At 39.2% G+C, this 16,292-nt stretch overlaps 1 protein-coding gene across 3 annotated transcripts in view; it reads left to right on the top strand.

Moving 5' to 3' along the window:
- LOC122801881 (chloride intracellular channel protein 4-like) overlaps positions 1-16,292 on the top strand; it is a 406,749-nt gene that overhangs the window by 285,160 nt on the left and 105,297 nt on the right. For all 3 annotated transcript variants that reach the window (XM_044071556.1, XM_044071555.1, XM_044071557.1), the window contains 2 exons: positions 772-881; positions 16,128-16,253. In XM_044071556.1, coding sequence (XP_043927491.1) covers positions 772-881; positions 16,128-16,253 — 236 coding nt within the window. The remainder of the gene's footprint in view (positions 1-771; positions 882-16,127; positions 16,254-16,292) is intronic.

Here is a 16,292-nt window from a genome sequence, read left to right as displayed (position 1 = left end):
TATATATATATAATTTTTGTAGTTTAGTTATTGGATACATGGTATTCCTTTGAAGACTAGGGTGCAAAAGAAGATGAGGATGTATATGAGACTCATACAATACATCTTGAGAGGATTGCAAGAATTATATCTCTGCCCCTCTAGGAACTGTAATTTATCCACCAGGAAAAAAAAGGGGGTGGGGGAGCAATCTACTCTAACTTTAATTCATATGTCAGCTACCCTGGTGGGTGATTTTAACCCCAACCGATCTTCTTTTAGTGAGGATGAAACTGTCTACTACTCTACGTTTTACTAATGTATTTAATCCCCATAGCTATTTTATTTAAATATATATTTTATTTCTTTTATTTATTTAATGCACTACATAGCAATGCATGGATTATTTATTTTTGATAAAGATATATAGCTATGAAAGCTGAACTAAGAAATGTGAAGAAGGTTAAGAGGGATGGTATGTTTATTGTTAGGAACTGTAACCTGAGAAAAGAAATCTAAAACAGAAGTCTAACCTCTCAGTTATGACTGGAAAGGGGGACAATATTTTCACTATGAAGGCATTACCATTCAGTTAACTTTGTTGCTTTTTTCTAGATAGTGATTGTGTAACTCTTTAGTGAGCAAACGCTGTCATCTGTCTTTTCTTCTTTTTTTTCTGTTTGACACTGCTAAATGCCACTTGCTAAGGTGGTTTCATTTCTAGCTGGGGATTGAGCGTGTATGATTTTCTAAATTACAAAGTATGTTTTTGTAATTGTTTTGTTTTCACAGGCTGGAAGTGATGGAGAAAGCATAGGGAACTGCCCATTTTCTCAACGACTCTTCATGCTTCTTTGGCTAAAAGGTGTCATATTTAACGTTACAACAGTTGACCTTAAAAGGTGAGTATCCAGTTTGCAAGTATTTATTTTCAAACGTTAAAACAAGCTAAGCATTTTTGGACAGTTTATCTTCAAAAAAACCTTCTGATTAGTTCTTCAGTTTATGAAATTAGTACAATAGCATTTCCCCACAGTTTTATTGGGTGTTAGGTGTATAATGCAATTGTGGTAGGACATTCTCTGTCTTATGTATGTTTATTGACAAAACACTCAAGACAACATTCTTTGTCTAAATACCTGAAATAATGTGACTTACACTGTGAAAACTAAAAGAATCTTGTAGACTTAATGATATTTTCTAAAGTGATCAGGATTCTGTTTTTCTTTTGATCTTTTATTATAGTAAGAAACTAGCCAGAGTATATTTGACTGCCATCAATGTGTGCGTGTATTTTTTGATGAGAGTGAATGTGATTTATGGAACCTGCTTTGAGTGCCTAAAGTAAATTCCATAGACTATAACAGGATGAATCAAACTAATCACAGAATGCACCTGCTATAGCTATCAGTGAGATCACTTTAAATGCTGTTTGTTTTGCAGGGCGCCCCCATGTGGGGAACTTTACTACCCAAATACTCCAACTTACATGTATTTACTCTTTAGTTACCCAAGTGTGGGAGAAAGAAAAAAAAAACTTATGAACAGCTAGTCTGCCTAGCTACAGTCTCACAGAACAGTAAATCTATAAGAAAGCATTCTAGAAAGTTCTGTGGGTTAAGATCAGAGAGATAACGTTCTACTATTTCCCATTAGTTATACCAAATCTCCCTAATTTATGTAAGACTGCCTTTTAATGGCAATTTCATATATATTTTGCTGGTCATAAAATTTATTATAGAAGGTAAACATCTGATAATCACAGGGTGGAGCTCAAAGAAATTGTGAAAGGTTTTCTTCTGTCAAGATAGTACCAGAGTTGTCTGTGGACTTCCAAGGTATGAAGTATCCTTTCTTCTTCATTTTTAGGTTCTGGAAAGAAGACATAGAGATGTATAGCTTGGCATAAGGTAAACTTGGATACTTCTTTAGGTATAAATGAAGGATTGCTTCTTACTGAAACACTACATTTATGGAAAATTGGATAAGATTGCTCCAACATGTGAGTTTGCAGCTTAGTTTTCTTGCAGAGGTCAAAGCAATTAGTAACACTGTTTTCCATGTAGAGAGCCTCAATTAAGCATGATTAGCTGGTTTAATTATTGCAAGAGTTAGTTTTTCTAATGCAAAATTAGGATTCCTAGCAGGAGCACCTGCTTCTTAGGGTGCTTCTAATGCAACGCACTTTGCAAAAACATTTTCACATGAAGTTGCATTGAAGGAGAGAGATGCATGGACAGACATGCTAAAATGGTCAACCAGTGATCCTTCACTGAGGAGTAAGTTAGGCCATAGGATAGTAACTCACACAAATGCAAGAGAACCCGAGAAACACTAGCTAAGAATGGGTGCTGGTTCTTTTCTTGGTACCATCTAGAAAATTATTTTCCGTTTACCAATAAATGATTTTGTAGTGACAGGATTTGTTGCCTGCTTTAATCTCTGCTGCACTTCCTCATAAAAAGGTGCCAGAAAGGTATAAAATGTTTAATATCCAGGAAGTCAGTTATAGTTATTATGGTCAGGATATATTAAACACCTCTGGTCTTGTATGAGTAGAGCCAGTCTGTGAGAAGCTTGTGCTTATTGCCCCTGCCCATTCCAAAAGAAGGGGTAACCACTGTTGCCTGGGCCAGAAGAGAGTCACCACAGTGATCTTCAGAGAGTCCTTCTGAATCTGCTGAATGACTCTGAATATCATTGGAAAGAGTAGAAAAGCATACAGAAAATTTTCTGTCAAAGGAATAGAAAAGGCATCTGTCTTCCAGGCCTTCAAGGATGGGAACCTGATGGAGAAATTCACCAACTAATTGTTAAAGTATCTATTTGAGATGTTCCCCACAGATGACTCAAATTTTGAAAGACCCCTTGATATAATTTTCAGTTGTGAAGGTCTGTCCTGGTCCTGCTGAGCTTGTCTGCCATGCAATTTGCTCTGATGGTATGCAGCCTGTAGAGTGAGACTGTGCTGAAAAGCTATATCCTAGGCTACAATGGGTAGTCTGCACAGAGGGCAAGAAATGGTTTCTCCTTGCTTGCTTATGTAATAGATTGCTGTGATACTGTCTGCAAACATTTGTAAGGATCCCAGGGCCAAAAAAGAAAGGCAGAGTTCGGAATATTTAGAAGTGTCAGTATCCTAATGTTGCTATTAGTTTTATGTGTTTTGGTCTATCTCATCTGTAGCAAAGACCTTACACTTTTATTTCCCAGTGGGTCTGCTCCAAAGTAAAGCCTGAGGCATCTGTAGTGACCAGCTGTGTTGGACTTAGGAAGGAAAAAAGAGAGACCTGGATTTTGAAATCTGTGGTGTCTCCAGTAAAACATTTCTCTATTCACAAACCATAAAACTGGAAACTTAATTGTTAGGGGATGAAGATGCTGAGGCCATACAAATTATAAATTCCAAAGGATTTTTTTTTTTAATTTGGAGTCTTGCAACAGGTATCATGAGAATTATAGATGCCATGAGACATAGAATCCTGGGTAACTGCCTTGGTAAGACAATAGTTTAAGTACAAATTCTTCAGTAATAAATCAAAATACAGATCTGCTTTATCCTGTGGAGAACAAACTCTTTGAACTGAAATGTTCTAGAGAGAAATAATAATATGAGAATTAGTCAAACAAGCCTTCTGTAAATTCTGCTGGAATCCTAGTCTGTGTAGATCCATTACCCGACTGAGAGATTCCTTGCACATTGAAAAACACTCAATAAAGAAAGGCCAGCCATCTAAATAAGCAAAAATGTGAACACATTGCAGTCTTCAATGGGCTTTTATAGGATCACTTTGCATATACCCTATAGTTGTGAATAGGCAATAGGGTAATGCAGAGTAATGGATAATGTGATCCAGACATAGAAGAAAATGTTAGAAACTTCTGAAATGTGGCTGTAGGAAAGTAAAGAAATAAATCATTTAAAAATCTAAGATTATCAGTGACTCAAATGTAAATTAAGAAAAATGTTTAGAACTTGGTATAAGAAGCAAAATTAAATAAAACCCAACTCCAAAAAGAGTTGGAATGAGTGTTTCTAACACTCCCTGGAATAGTATATTCTCCATTGCAGGAGAAAAATGAAGAGTTAAATCTGGAGAATGAGAAGGAATCACCTAAAAAGGAAAAAAAGATTTAGGGTTTATCAAGGTGGGAGGGAGTAAGACTTGCAACCAGTCATGCAGAGTTATTAGATTCTCTTTCATTCTGGGGGAATCCTCTCCTTTTTGAAAGCTCCCTGCTATGACTTTTTAACATTTGCTTACCAACAGCTTACTGGGACTGTTTATTTATTCTTAAAAGAAGGTATTAGGGGAATATTAAATCCCTTATCGAACTTGGAGAGGGAAGGCTGAAAAATTAAGAGAAACCATGGATCAGCATACCTCTCTCAACACACTTTATAAGGACCTCTGAAGCAGATGGTACAAAACTAGCACTATATCCAAGGGAGAATTCAAAACTTCATTACTAAAGTCTTCTGGAAGTATTTGTGAATGCAGCTGAACAAATCTCCTCAAAACAGTTTCAAGGGCAAGAGCCCTGAAAGTGGCATCAGCCAAAACATAAGATTGTTTCACACAGTGAGTAGCCACTTGAGTCACAGAAGCAATTACACAATACAGATTATTACTCAAACGAGGATATTCTCAAAAGAGGCAGTCATAAATATAAAGATATGAGCTTGACAGCTGAGAATTCTTAAAGAAACTGATGCAGAAGAATACACTTTTTATCTCAAATATAACAAAAACTTCCCCATCCTTGTCAGAAGAAGAGGGAAACATAATAAATAAATGTTTAGTAGCATCTGGGTTCAGAAAAGCAATAGCTGCTGAGTCTGATATGAGATGAGTTCATAAAACCTTAAAAGAATGCAAAACGTATACAGTCTATTAGCTTTCTAGGAAGCAGCAGGCTGGCTGTCAGGCAAGTTACAGGCTGTGAAAAAAATCATCCCCCAAAGCAAAAAGAACAGGAGCAGGTTCTATAAATTCCAGCTGGAAAAAGCATACTACTTTCTGAGGGTGAGAAACATCACTGTTTCCTCACTGAAACATCTATTTCATTCTGGAAAAAGTTATGCAGAAAGAGGATCCTTTAAAGGTACTGATGCAGAAGCATACATGGCTCAACCAGCTCCCTGTGCTTTTACCATGAAACTAGCACCCCCATCTCTTCAGCAAAAAAGGAAAGCACTTTACTATATTAAGTCTATTGTTAAAGATACTCCTCCCAGATCATCCATTGAAGAGCAAAAAACAAACAAACAAAAATGCTTGCTACAAATGTAGCAAATAGTTGCAACTGTAACAATTACTTGCTACAAGCAGTTGCTACAGTTTATTATCCCTCCTGCACTGAGTTGTATGGCACTCATGTTTTAGATAAAAACAATTCTTCTTATAAACTGCAGCAGACAGTAGCTACCATTTATGTCCTGCCTGTCTGCATGAAGCATTATGGCACTTAGTAAATTGTAGCAAACAGTTGCTGCAGTTTATACCCTGCCTGCCTACATGGAAGACTTTGGTGCTCAGGTTTTAGTTGAAAAAAGATTATATATATATATATATATATATATATATATATATATATATATATATATATATATATATATATATATATATTTTTTTTTTAACTTTTAAACTGTAGCATACTGCTTGCTACAGTTAAGACCTGACTTGGAGCGCTACAGTGCTCAGGTTTGACCACAAATGTAATATCGGCTTTTAAGAGATCAGGATCAGCTGATCCCACTTCTCCCAGCACATGCACCCAGGGAAGTTGCCCCTGTCACCCCACCCTAGCTGTGCTACTTGGCTGTTGCCACACTTTCCTCTGAGGCAGATATCTGTGGTGACAAAACACTATATGTCCCTTAATTATTTCAGTCTCTTGAATATTTTTCAGAAAATGCAAAATCATTTTATTTATTTATTTTATCAGAAGTATCCATACAGGAAGGGTAAGGAGCCTGTACTAAACCCTAAACTAAGCACAATAAATTACTCCTGTTCAGAATAACTTAGACAGGAGGAAACAACCATTGGTCCTTTAAAATCAGCAGAGAAGAGCTGTCAGCAGGAAAGCTCTGAACGTCTTTATGCTCAAACCTGATTGTTTTAGTTAGCTCATCTTGAGCTATATTAATGGTTTGGATGTGTGGAAAAGTGTCCTGAAAGCTTTGGAAGAAGGTTGGCAGTTGAATTCTTAGCAGGATTTAATGCCATATAAGTAAGGCTACTGCAGCAGTGATCAAATGAAGAGCATTCAGGAAGTACCTGGCAGTTGCTCAGCATGCAGAAACTACAAACACTACTTTAATAGACGTAATAAATACATTGCTGGTAAATAAAGTAAAGTAAAAACTGCATGGTTTAGTATCAGAAAGCCCACTTTACTTGACAATAGCATAATTACTGCAAAAGTTAACAGTAAGAAAAAACACCTTTGTGCTTGATCTTTAAGGCACTAAATTCTGTAATGTTGTTTTATAACAAGCATCTGCACGAAAAAAGCTCCAAAGCACATTCTATGATAACTATGACTACATCCACAGCTTTCATAGGATCATAGGAGATTACTGGGATATCAACCTGGAGGTCATTTTAAACATATGAACCATCCCAATGTAATGCCATAAAAGTGATAGTCAATACCCAAGATTGCATTTAGTGATGGCTGTCCATGTCCAGGAGGGTTGTGGGCTCTATCCCCCTTAAGAAGTTATGGTGCCCCATCCACTCATCTGGGTTCCCCTTGAACAGTGTCATAGAGGTACTCTATTTCACATGAATTAGTAGCCTGTTCCAAAGACAAGGTAGTCATTGGGAGATAAATCTGTCCCTCCAGCATGTCTTATTTAAGTTGCAGGCCATATTTAGGTCCCTGGAATGGGTAGATCTAGTCCCATTTGATTTACAGAGATGCAGCAACTCATTAGGTTTGGGTCTTGGATTGCTCTGTAGGCCAGGCATAGGTTTCCCCTAAGAAGTCTATATGATATGGAGTATAGTGACAGACTTTAGTCGGTCTGTGTAAGGCAAATGCTGGAGCCCCTTGATCTTCTTTGTTAGAAACCTCTGAGGTCTGTTTAATTCCTGCAGGTGCTTAATATGGTACATGACAAATGGGGCATTATACTCAATTATGGGCTGGATAAGTGTGACAAATGGGGCATTATACTCAATTATGGGCTGGATAAGTGCTGAGTATAGGAGGACTATAATTTATTTTGCTGTCAAGGTGATGCCTTTGCTAATCAACTGCGCTATGTAGAAAGCTTTCCTTACTACAGCAAACACATGGTGGTCGAAGTTAAGTTCGCAGTCACCTTGTGATCCCAGGTCCCTTATCACATCATGGGTACTTAGGGTATTGTTGCTGATTTGATAGTGTGAGGGAATTATGATGCATTTCTTTGCATTCAGTTTGAGGCCATGACTAATACACCAGTTGTTGGTCTGCGTGATACCCTCCTGGAGCATACGTACATCATTTGGGGTTTCAGTGTTTGCATCTCATTTGGAGTTGTCTACAAACTTGGTCAGCCACAACCCCTTAGTTTTGACCTGGACATCTGAGAAGTATATACCAAACAGTAAGGGGCCCAGCACTGACCCTTGTGGCACCCCAATGGTGACAGGTCTGCTGGTTGATGTGGAGTCACCCACTTTGATAGTGTGTGTCCGGTTTGTGAGCTAGTTAGCAAACCATCTTACAACAAAGGGGTTTACATTCAGTTTGCTAAGTTTATTGGTAATGCCTGAATGTGGGATTGTGTCAAAATCCTTTGCCAGGTTGAGGTATACTGTGTGCACAGATCTGCCCTCGTCAAAGGCCTTGGTCACATTTTCTAAGAATTCCACCAAACAGGATCTGTCCTTCACAAAGCCAAATTGGGTAGGATCCAGGGTTTAGAGGTCACCTGTGTCTTTATTTATGAGGTCCATAATATGTTCCTTGGCCTTACAGATGAGGCTGGTCAGGCTTATGGGTCTGTAATTCCCTGGGTCTGTTGGTAGGCCACCTTTGTGGAGGGGAATAACTGTTGCTGTTCTCCATTCCACAGGAACAAAGCCTGTGCTACTTAGTAGTGATGCTAGTTCATGTTTTAGCTTGTTTAGGAGACAGCCTGGGATGTCATCTGGTCTCATAGAGGCTGTTTTTTTGCCTTGGACAAGGCTTTGAGGACCTGCTCTTCAGATATGTAGGGTGGAGGGAAGTTTGGGTGAAGGTTTGTTGTAAGGTAGGATGGGATAAGGGAGTGAAATGTTTGCCAGTCCTATCCACTAGCAGGTTTGCTATCTGTATGGGGTCAGTGTGTGTAATACCGTTGGCCACTAGTTCTGCACATGCTTGGGTCCTACCCTTTAGGTCACATACATAGCTGTAAAATGCCTTATGTTTATCCTTGGCTATACTTGCTAAGTTTCTCTCAAAGGAGCCCTTGGAGGATTAGACAAGTTGTCTTATTTGCCCGTTGAGACTGAGGAGGGTGTTTTTCCATTGTTGGGGCCTTGCCTTTGTTTTCTTGGACAGCAACTATTTGCATTTATTGTAAAGTCTGTTGATGCTGAATGTCCACCATGACAGCTTGTTTTTACTTGGGGCTTTGATTCTTTCTGGTATGGCTGAGTTTATACACTTACGCAAGTGATTGTACAGGGCTTTAGTGTAAGCTTTGGCATAGTTACGACTTCCAGCTTGGGGTGGGGCTTGGAATGCATTTATACATTCACCGAGGAAGGTATAGTTTGCCTTGGTGAAGTTCTTTAGTATGATTTCCCCCTTTGTATGTTCTGTGGTTAGTGCCAGCTCAAAGGTGACTGTTTTGTGGTCAGTTTAACTAACAAGTGTCCGACAGTTGAGGCAGTGCATCTGTTTGACATGTTAGTGAGGACCAGATCTAGTATGTCTGTTCCCTTGTCAGGGTATGGACAATTTGTTCCAGGACATTTGAATTAACAAAGTCAAGGAACTTTTGCGCTAGTGAATGAGGCTAGCATAGGTTTCACAGCTGATGGTGGGATAATTGAAATCCCCATAACCAGTGTGTTTGGTAAAATTTGGATTATATCCAGCTTGGTCAAGTAGGTTTTATGGGCATCATGACCCATGGAGGGGCATCTATAGCTGGCTGTGACTTGAATGGGGGTCTTACCCACCATAATCTGGACCTGAAGTAACTCCATGGAGTTGTCCAGTCTAACTAGATGGGAGGTGAATTTATCTCTAATATAGACTGAATCACTGCCTTCTTTGGTTTTCACACATTCTTTTTGTGGTCTAAAGGTGTGGAAGGCATTGGAGCCTTGCAAGACCAGGATACTCTCTGAGACCCTGAACAAGGTTTCTGTGACTGCGCAGATATCTACATCTTCTAGTGACAGAAGTGCTTTCAGGAAATGCAGTTTTTGGTTTAAGATCCTAGCATTTAGCAGTACAACCCTTATTTTGTTCTGATTGGTTAATTTCATGTTGGTAATATTGTTTTTGTGACCTTTCCTAAAAAGGCACTATGGGGGAGGCAAGAGCCTCTGCCAGCAGCTGAAAGCCTAGAGGTGTCAGGTGCAAACCATCTCTGGCAAAGCAGTGAAGACTGTCAACCATGGCTTCCCAGGCTGACAAGAACTGGATCCCCTTTGAATGACACCAAAACTGAGCCAATTATTGAAATCAGTCTTTTTTTGTTTATACTGTGGCATCTTTCTAATTGAGGATAGTATGCTGCTCAAGGCTAGGGACATACCTGCCTGGGACACATACTCAGAGAGCTCAACCATGTCTGTCTTCATATAGTCCAGCGAGGTCATCTCAGGTCATTCACACCAGCATGAACTATGACAGAGTCATAACAGTACCTGTTGCTGAGAGACATGAGTGCAAGCATGATCTGATGAATCCTGGGACAGGACAGGCAGCTGACCGTGACTTTTTCCTTGTCCAGCGTGATGAGTTGGACATCCGTGTGTTTCACTATTGAGTCTCCAATGACAAAAATATTTGTTTTTTGAATGTTATGCCTTACTGGCTTTGTGGGTGAGACACTGGTGTTGCTATGTGTCATGGGTGGTGTGAGGACTGTGTTAGTTGTAGCAGTGTTATGGTTTGGAGGGGTGCTTCGGAAGTTTCTCAAGAGAATGTGGATTTACGTGTTTGATGTGTACTATGTGGGTAATATTTATACCTGTTCACCATTTATTCCCTTTATGAATTATTATAAGACAGATTAGTATTCTTTGTTCAGATCCTCTATTGCAGCTGCTTTTAACAGAGGTATCCTGGCCTAACTTTCATCCATGCAGAAGAGGTTTGGACCATCCCCCGTGGGTTATAGAGGATGGACCCCCTCCTACCAGAAATGAAAGTTTTGTACTTTCCATAATGATAAGTCTGCGGAAGTGGGTCTGTCCCCCACAACAACCCAGCTCACCTTCATCATGTTGCCTGTGATCATCTCAGCATCTTTGAGTTCCTTTTTTATGCATATCAACATGGATGACTCAAATCTTGAGAAGAGAGGCTATATTGGTCCAATTTTTGGATTAGAGGGAGGATTCTGACAGCTTTGAAAACTTTGATGTGCCAAACAGTCCTAATGGCTGCAGCATTAGTTCTACAGGTTAGGGAGAATGGATGCTCTGCTTCAGATATACTTTGGTGTTAGGCAGGTAACTTTTCATGTAAAAAAAATATAACCTGCATGAAAAGAAGAAATAAACCTCAAGCAGTAACATTCATTAGAAACAGTGTTATCTTAATATTAGTTTTTCATTTCTTTGCCAGTATTATAAGTTGATATTTTAGCATTAACATAGCAAGCATTTCTAAAGGAAAGGTTTGCCTTACAAACACAAGGTGCAGGGTTTGAGTCTCACAAGAGATAATTGGCTAGGCTTAAAATGGCTTGCAAGGGCAGTTAGCTTAGTGCTAATCTATGAACCTATGAACCTATGAACTGCTGTAACATTGTAACCCTGTCTACTCAGCCCAGAGTATCAGCATCAAGGTTCATCCAGTTGTCAGCTTTTCAGTTATTCTGTACATGTCCCCTTTCCACTCTTTGCATATGTTTACAGGTGTATGGTCTTATATAGATAATATGCTGTAGTGTACTTAACTGTTAAAAAAAGGTACTTTCAGGAGTGGAGCAGCTGCCTTCAAGAATCCATCCATACTCAACTCCTTTTCCCATTTTGCACATGAGGTCAAGGTGTTACTTCAGCAGTGGCAATCATCTTGAACCAAGGTTTACGCCGCCAGCCTTCAAGAATATTTTCATATTTTATCTATCACAAGATGGTCTCAAGCATTCAATCTGATCTGCAAAATTGTTGTCATTGACAATTGTTCTATATTTTCCCTAAGGAAGTTTGACTGCACTGAATCAGATTTTGAGTCATATTTTTTTCCACAGCCTGCAACATTTTCAACATAAGGAAGAAGGGTACTCTGTTAGGTAGTGGTGGCAGGTGTTCCAGGTATTACAGGCACATCCTTGCAGCTTTTGCTGTTTATGTTCTCACTTCAAATGCTGATCACTTTATATTGTGGGCATGAGCTTACATTTCATAGTAATTGTTAGAATATTAGTTTGTGAAGGACATAAGCGATTCAGCACGCTTGTTCATAAAGTGAGTGAGCACTGCCAGTAACATCCTAGCTGCCATAAAGTAGTGTCGGGTGTTCTTGGCAGTTAGAATTGTGTTTATTTTTAACTACTTAACAGATGTTTAGTTATTTGTTTATATTTATTTATTTTGTATCACTTCATGGAAAGACTTATTGAAGAGTAATTATTTGCCCATTCTGGTGCAACTGATCAGTGTTCTTGGTTGATCTCAAGATTTAGCTCTATTCAAGGTCTCCTAAGAGGTATTTTTAGATAAAAGATTTGATGAATGGCTTGATGTACTACTGGGCCATAGCACTCACCGTAACGCAGATACAGCATATATGCATAATAGGTTCAAGTTTCATAGGCAGTACTAGGTTATCTGCTCTTGTGGGTCATTTTAAGCCTAGCTGACTTCTCAATTGGTGTTTGACTAGCCTCACCCATCCCATGGTCAATAATTATATATTATTCCTAGCAAGAATAACTGGGGTTATACCATAGATAATTTCAGGGGAGCCATGCATCGTATAAAGTATTTAGGGACTTCTTGTGTCCATTAGTAATACAGTAGTCCTGGAATAAATTTTCTATTACCCAGCACTTGTGCTTGAATATGGACAGGGATAAGCTTTGTTTTATATGAAGGGGAAGTCTGTTCCAGAGCAGCAGTATGCTCTGCAGGATATACCTGTCCTTCTAAACCATTCTGTTGATGTTGCAGAAGAGGTTTAGATCCTCAAACCAATTATCTCTGATGCCAGTTGACTTGATGATGTGCAGCTGGTTCATCAGTATTGGGTGGGAGGATACCTTGCCTGCCAGACGCAGGTCACCTCTTAACAGTCTGTAGGATACCAAGTCTAGTGACATTGCTTTAATCATTCCATGTTGGACATATTGTTTAGACCTTGTTTCCTTTTAGTTATGTGTCCCTGTGAGCATTCCAGTTGTTGCATGAGTCTGGACAGATACATGCCAAAGGAGCATTATAAAGCCCAAAGCTGAGCAATATAGAACTTTTTTGCAAGAGTGGACACATGTTGGTCAAACGTTAGTTCTCTGTCCACATAAGTTCCCAAATCCCAAAAAACTGGGTCAGCTGTTCAGGGCACATTGTCAATGTGGTAGTTCCATGGGGTAGACTTCACATAGGCTTTGATATTGCATATATATAGCATGAAAGATAAGTGAAGATTTTTCATTTCTTGATGTGCTTTAAGTTTATTTTATTAGTTTATATCTGCTTTATCTTATTAACTATTGCAGTATTAGCGTATTATTTGAGGGAGGCCTGTTTTACAGAAGGAAGAGTTAAGACTGCCTGGTTAATAGGATGGTAGATCAGTGGTTAAAGCTTCTGCCTTGCAAACTACAAGGTCTGGGGTTGAGTCCTAATCTCAAATTAATATGTGTGGGAAAGTATTATGCTTTTCTTACATTTGCTCTGATTTTCCCACTACCTTTCAAGAATATCCTCTTTTTGGCGCCTTTGAATGCTTATATATATTGCATATAATGCAGTTCTGATGAAGTCCAGATTCTTTGGATGAAAGCACTTAACTTTAATAAAGTTCTTTATTTATTTCACTACTTTGTGGAATTCTTGAGTTGGGTAATGTAGCTTATGGCACTGGTACATTTCATTTTGGTTCTTAGTTTATTGGCACTGGAAGCACCTTTGTGTTTGTATATAATGCATTTACCCTTACATGTGTGGCCTGGCTCATGCAGTTTGAACACTATCTCTGTGCCTCAGAGAGCTCCTGATTATGTATATGAGGTTGTTATTGATGAGTTTGCATTTGCTCCCACAAGTTTTTTTTTCCTTCATATATTGCTATCAAGAAGGTGTTTGGCGGGGTGACCTTTTAAGTTTGATGTTTTCACCTGGTGCAATTTTCAGTATATTCCTAATTGGCATAGCTGCTATGTAGCCAGGATTCATCTTGGTTCACTTTGTAAGCATGCTAACAACATTGTCAGTCCAGAAAATCCATCTTCCTCAGTGCTGCTTGCATCTGGTCCTGATGAGGTGACACCTAGACTGGGAGATATTTTACAATGTACCCAAGGATGTCTAGCATCACCATGGTCTAACAGAACATGGTAATGATGGGTTATCTGACTTATTGGGGTGATAACAAATAACAGCCCATATAATTCCTCTAGGAATGTCTGATGGTAGACATTTTGTGGTTCTAAGAAGGAAGGGCATTGACAGCTTCTAAGTGAACTCTGAGGTGAATCTGGGGTATAGTCTAGAGGTTGAAATAAGAAAATGGTGGAGAGAAAAAACAGCATGTACTTGAAGAGTAATGGTGAGTGTGGAAGAGAGGTGAAGAAGAGATTACAGGCAGGATGGAGTGGGTGAAGAAGAGTGTCAGGAGTAATTTGTGACAGACGAATACCAGTAAGAGTGAAAGGGAAGGTCTACAAGAGGGTAGTGAGACCAGCTATGTTATACTGGTTGGAGACAGTGGCATTGACAAAAAGGGAGGAGTCAGAGCTTGACGTGGCAGAGTTGAAGATGCTAAGATTTGCACTGGGTGTGACGAAGATGGACAGGATTAGGAATAAGTATGTTAGAGGGTCAGCCCATGTTGGAAGGTTTGGAGACAAAGCCAGAGAGGCAAGATTACGTTGGTTTGGACATGTGCTGAGGAGGGATGCAGAGTATATTGGGAAAAAGATGCTAAGGATGAAGCTGCCAGGTAACAGGAAAAGAGGAAGGCCTAAGATAAAGTTTATGGATGTGGTGATAGAGGATATGCAGGTGGTTGGTGTGACAGAGCAAGATGCAGAGGACAGGAGGAAATGGAAACAGTTGATCTGCTGTGGCGACCCCTAACAGGAGCAGCCGAAAGAAGAAGAAGAAGAAGACTTGAAGAGCATTTATTTGAGGACTTGGCCCATAGACAAGAGTGAGAATTAAAAAAAACTAATACAGTATGGATCCATGTGCTATGACAGAAGTCAGTTGTTGTAGGGGAAGGTCACACACACACGCGCGCGCGCACACACACACACACACACACACACACACACACACACACACACACACACACACGCACACACACGCAGGCATGCACGCACATACACGCACCAAAGCACTGCTGACAGATATTTCTAATTTATAATTTATAAAAATGTCTTAAAACAGGAGACCTGTTAAAAGTTAACTTACAAACTGACTCCATGAGCTGGAAGGTTAACCAAGCTGTTACTGTAATAAAGTGGTTGGAATTGTCATTAAAAGTAAATATAAAACTGACCAGGTAGTCTGTAGGGCACAGCAGTACTGCAACAAGTCTGAGTTAAGCAGGGCACCAAACATATGTAAGTTCTGCTACCTGTCGCTGATGCTGGCATGACTGACAGATGTGGTGCATCTTGCGTTCTGCATGCTTTGGAGTGGTATGTTCTGACATCTCTCATAGTAGACGAGGTGATATGCTACTTTCGTTATATGACACATGGTGCATCCGATCTTCTGCTGACAAGTAGGTGATAAGCGGTAGAGTAATGTGAGTATTACACTCAACAGCTTGCTCTGGTTAAAAGTTACTACCTGTTGAAATGTCATGCACCACACATGTACAGAGCCTGTGTTTCTCATGTAAGTGGCAGGATCTGACACTCTGTGCAGGTGTAATGGTATGTGACTGTGGTATATGTGGCTTTGCTGTCTTTATGCAGTCTGCATAAACTTTTGTGGACAACAGCATAGGGGATAATGTTATAGGGCCTAGCATTCCTAAAGAAATGTCATGTATGGATGCATTTCTGGTGCCACCCTGGTCTGCTAAGTACTGACAGACCTTTCTTCCAGCGGTCATTTGTAGCTCTATCCAGGAAACATCTCAGATGTGGTTTGGTGACACATTCTACTGAGTGGTACTGTACATTGGTTCTACGGCCACAGGACTGAGGCTACAACACTCTTTGTGAATTCTGTGAGTTCATTTACAAGTTTCTCTTGGACATTTCCTTTCTGGCAACTGCATTTGTTTGTGAATCGTATTCAGAGCCTCATAATCCCATACTAAGTGACAATTATCAGCAAATGGCTAAAGTCATTGATTTGTGATATTATGTAAAGATGCCAATCAGCTGTGGTCAAATCTTCTTTGCTATTTCTGTATTCCAAAAAATTTGGATACATTACTGACATAATCAGACAACCAGGACCTTTGGGCCTATATTTTTTTTATTATTATTTATTAGTGCGGCTTTGCCATTTACGTTTAAGATAGTCATTTCTATAATTTAGAATATCACACATATGTTTTCATATTATAATGCCTTATATGGATTTTTAAAAGATTTCTAACATTGATGCATCTTAGTTCTGTTAAGTAAGACAAGATAGTAACACATCAGATGCAGCTTTTCAAGTTTTACTGATATTTTAAGAGATTTTATGCTTATTTATCATTGCTCCATTAACTAAAACTAGAAACTTCTGAAGTTCTACTAAAATTTACTAAAATATGTTTTGCTGTTGTTTCTTTTAATATTCATGCAGGAAGCCTGCAGATTTGCAAAATCTAGCACCGGGTACAAACCCTCCTTTCATAACATTTGATGGAGAGGTCAAAACTGATGTCAACAAGATTGAAGAATTTCTAGAAGAAAGACTTGCACCTCCAAGGTATTGTTACTACCTTATTCTGAGCTAAATAATGAATTA

This window comes from Protopterus annectens, chromosome 5.part0, assembly GCF_019279795.1.
Source record: "Protopterus annectens isolate FY-2018-M chromosome 5.part0, PAN1.0, whole genome shotgun sequence".
In the NCBI taxonomy this organism is placed as follows: Eukaryota; Metazoa; Chordata; order Ceratodontiformes; family Protopteridae; genus Protopterus; species Protopterus annectens.
Note: the sequence above shows the minus strand (reverse complement) of the source record. Positions and strands in the feature narration are given on the sequence as shown.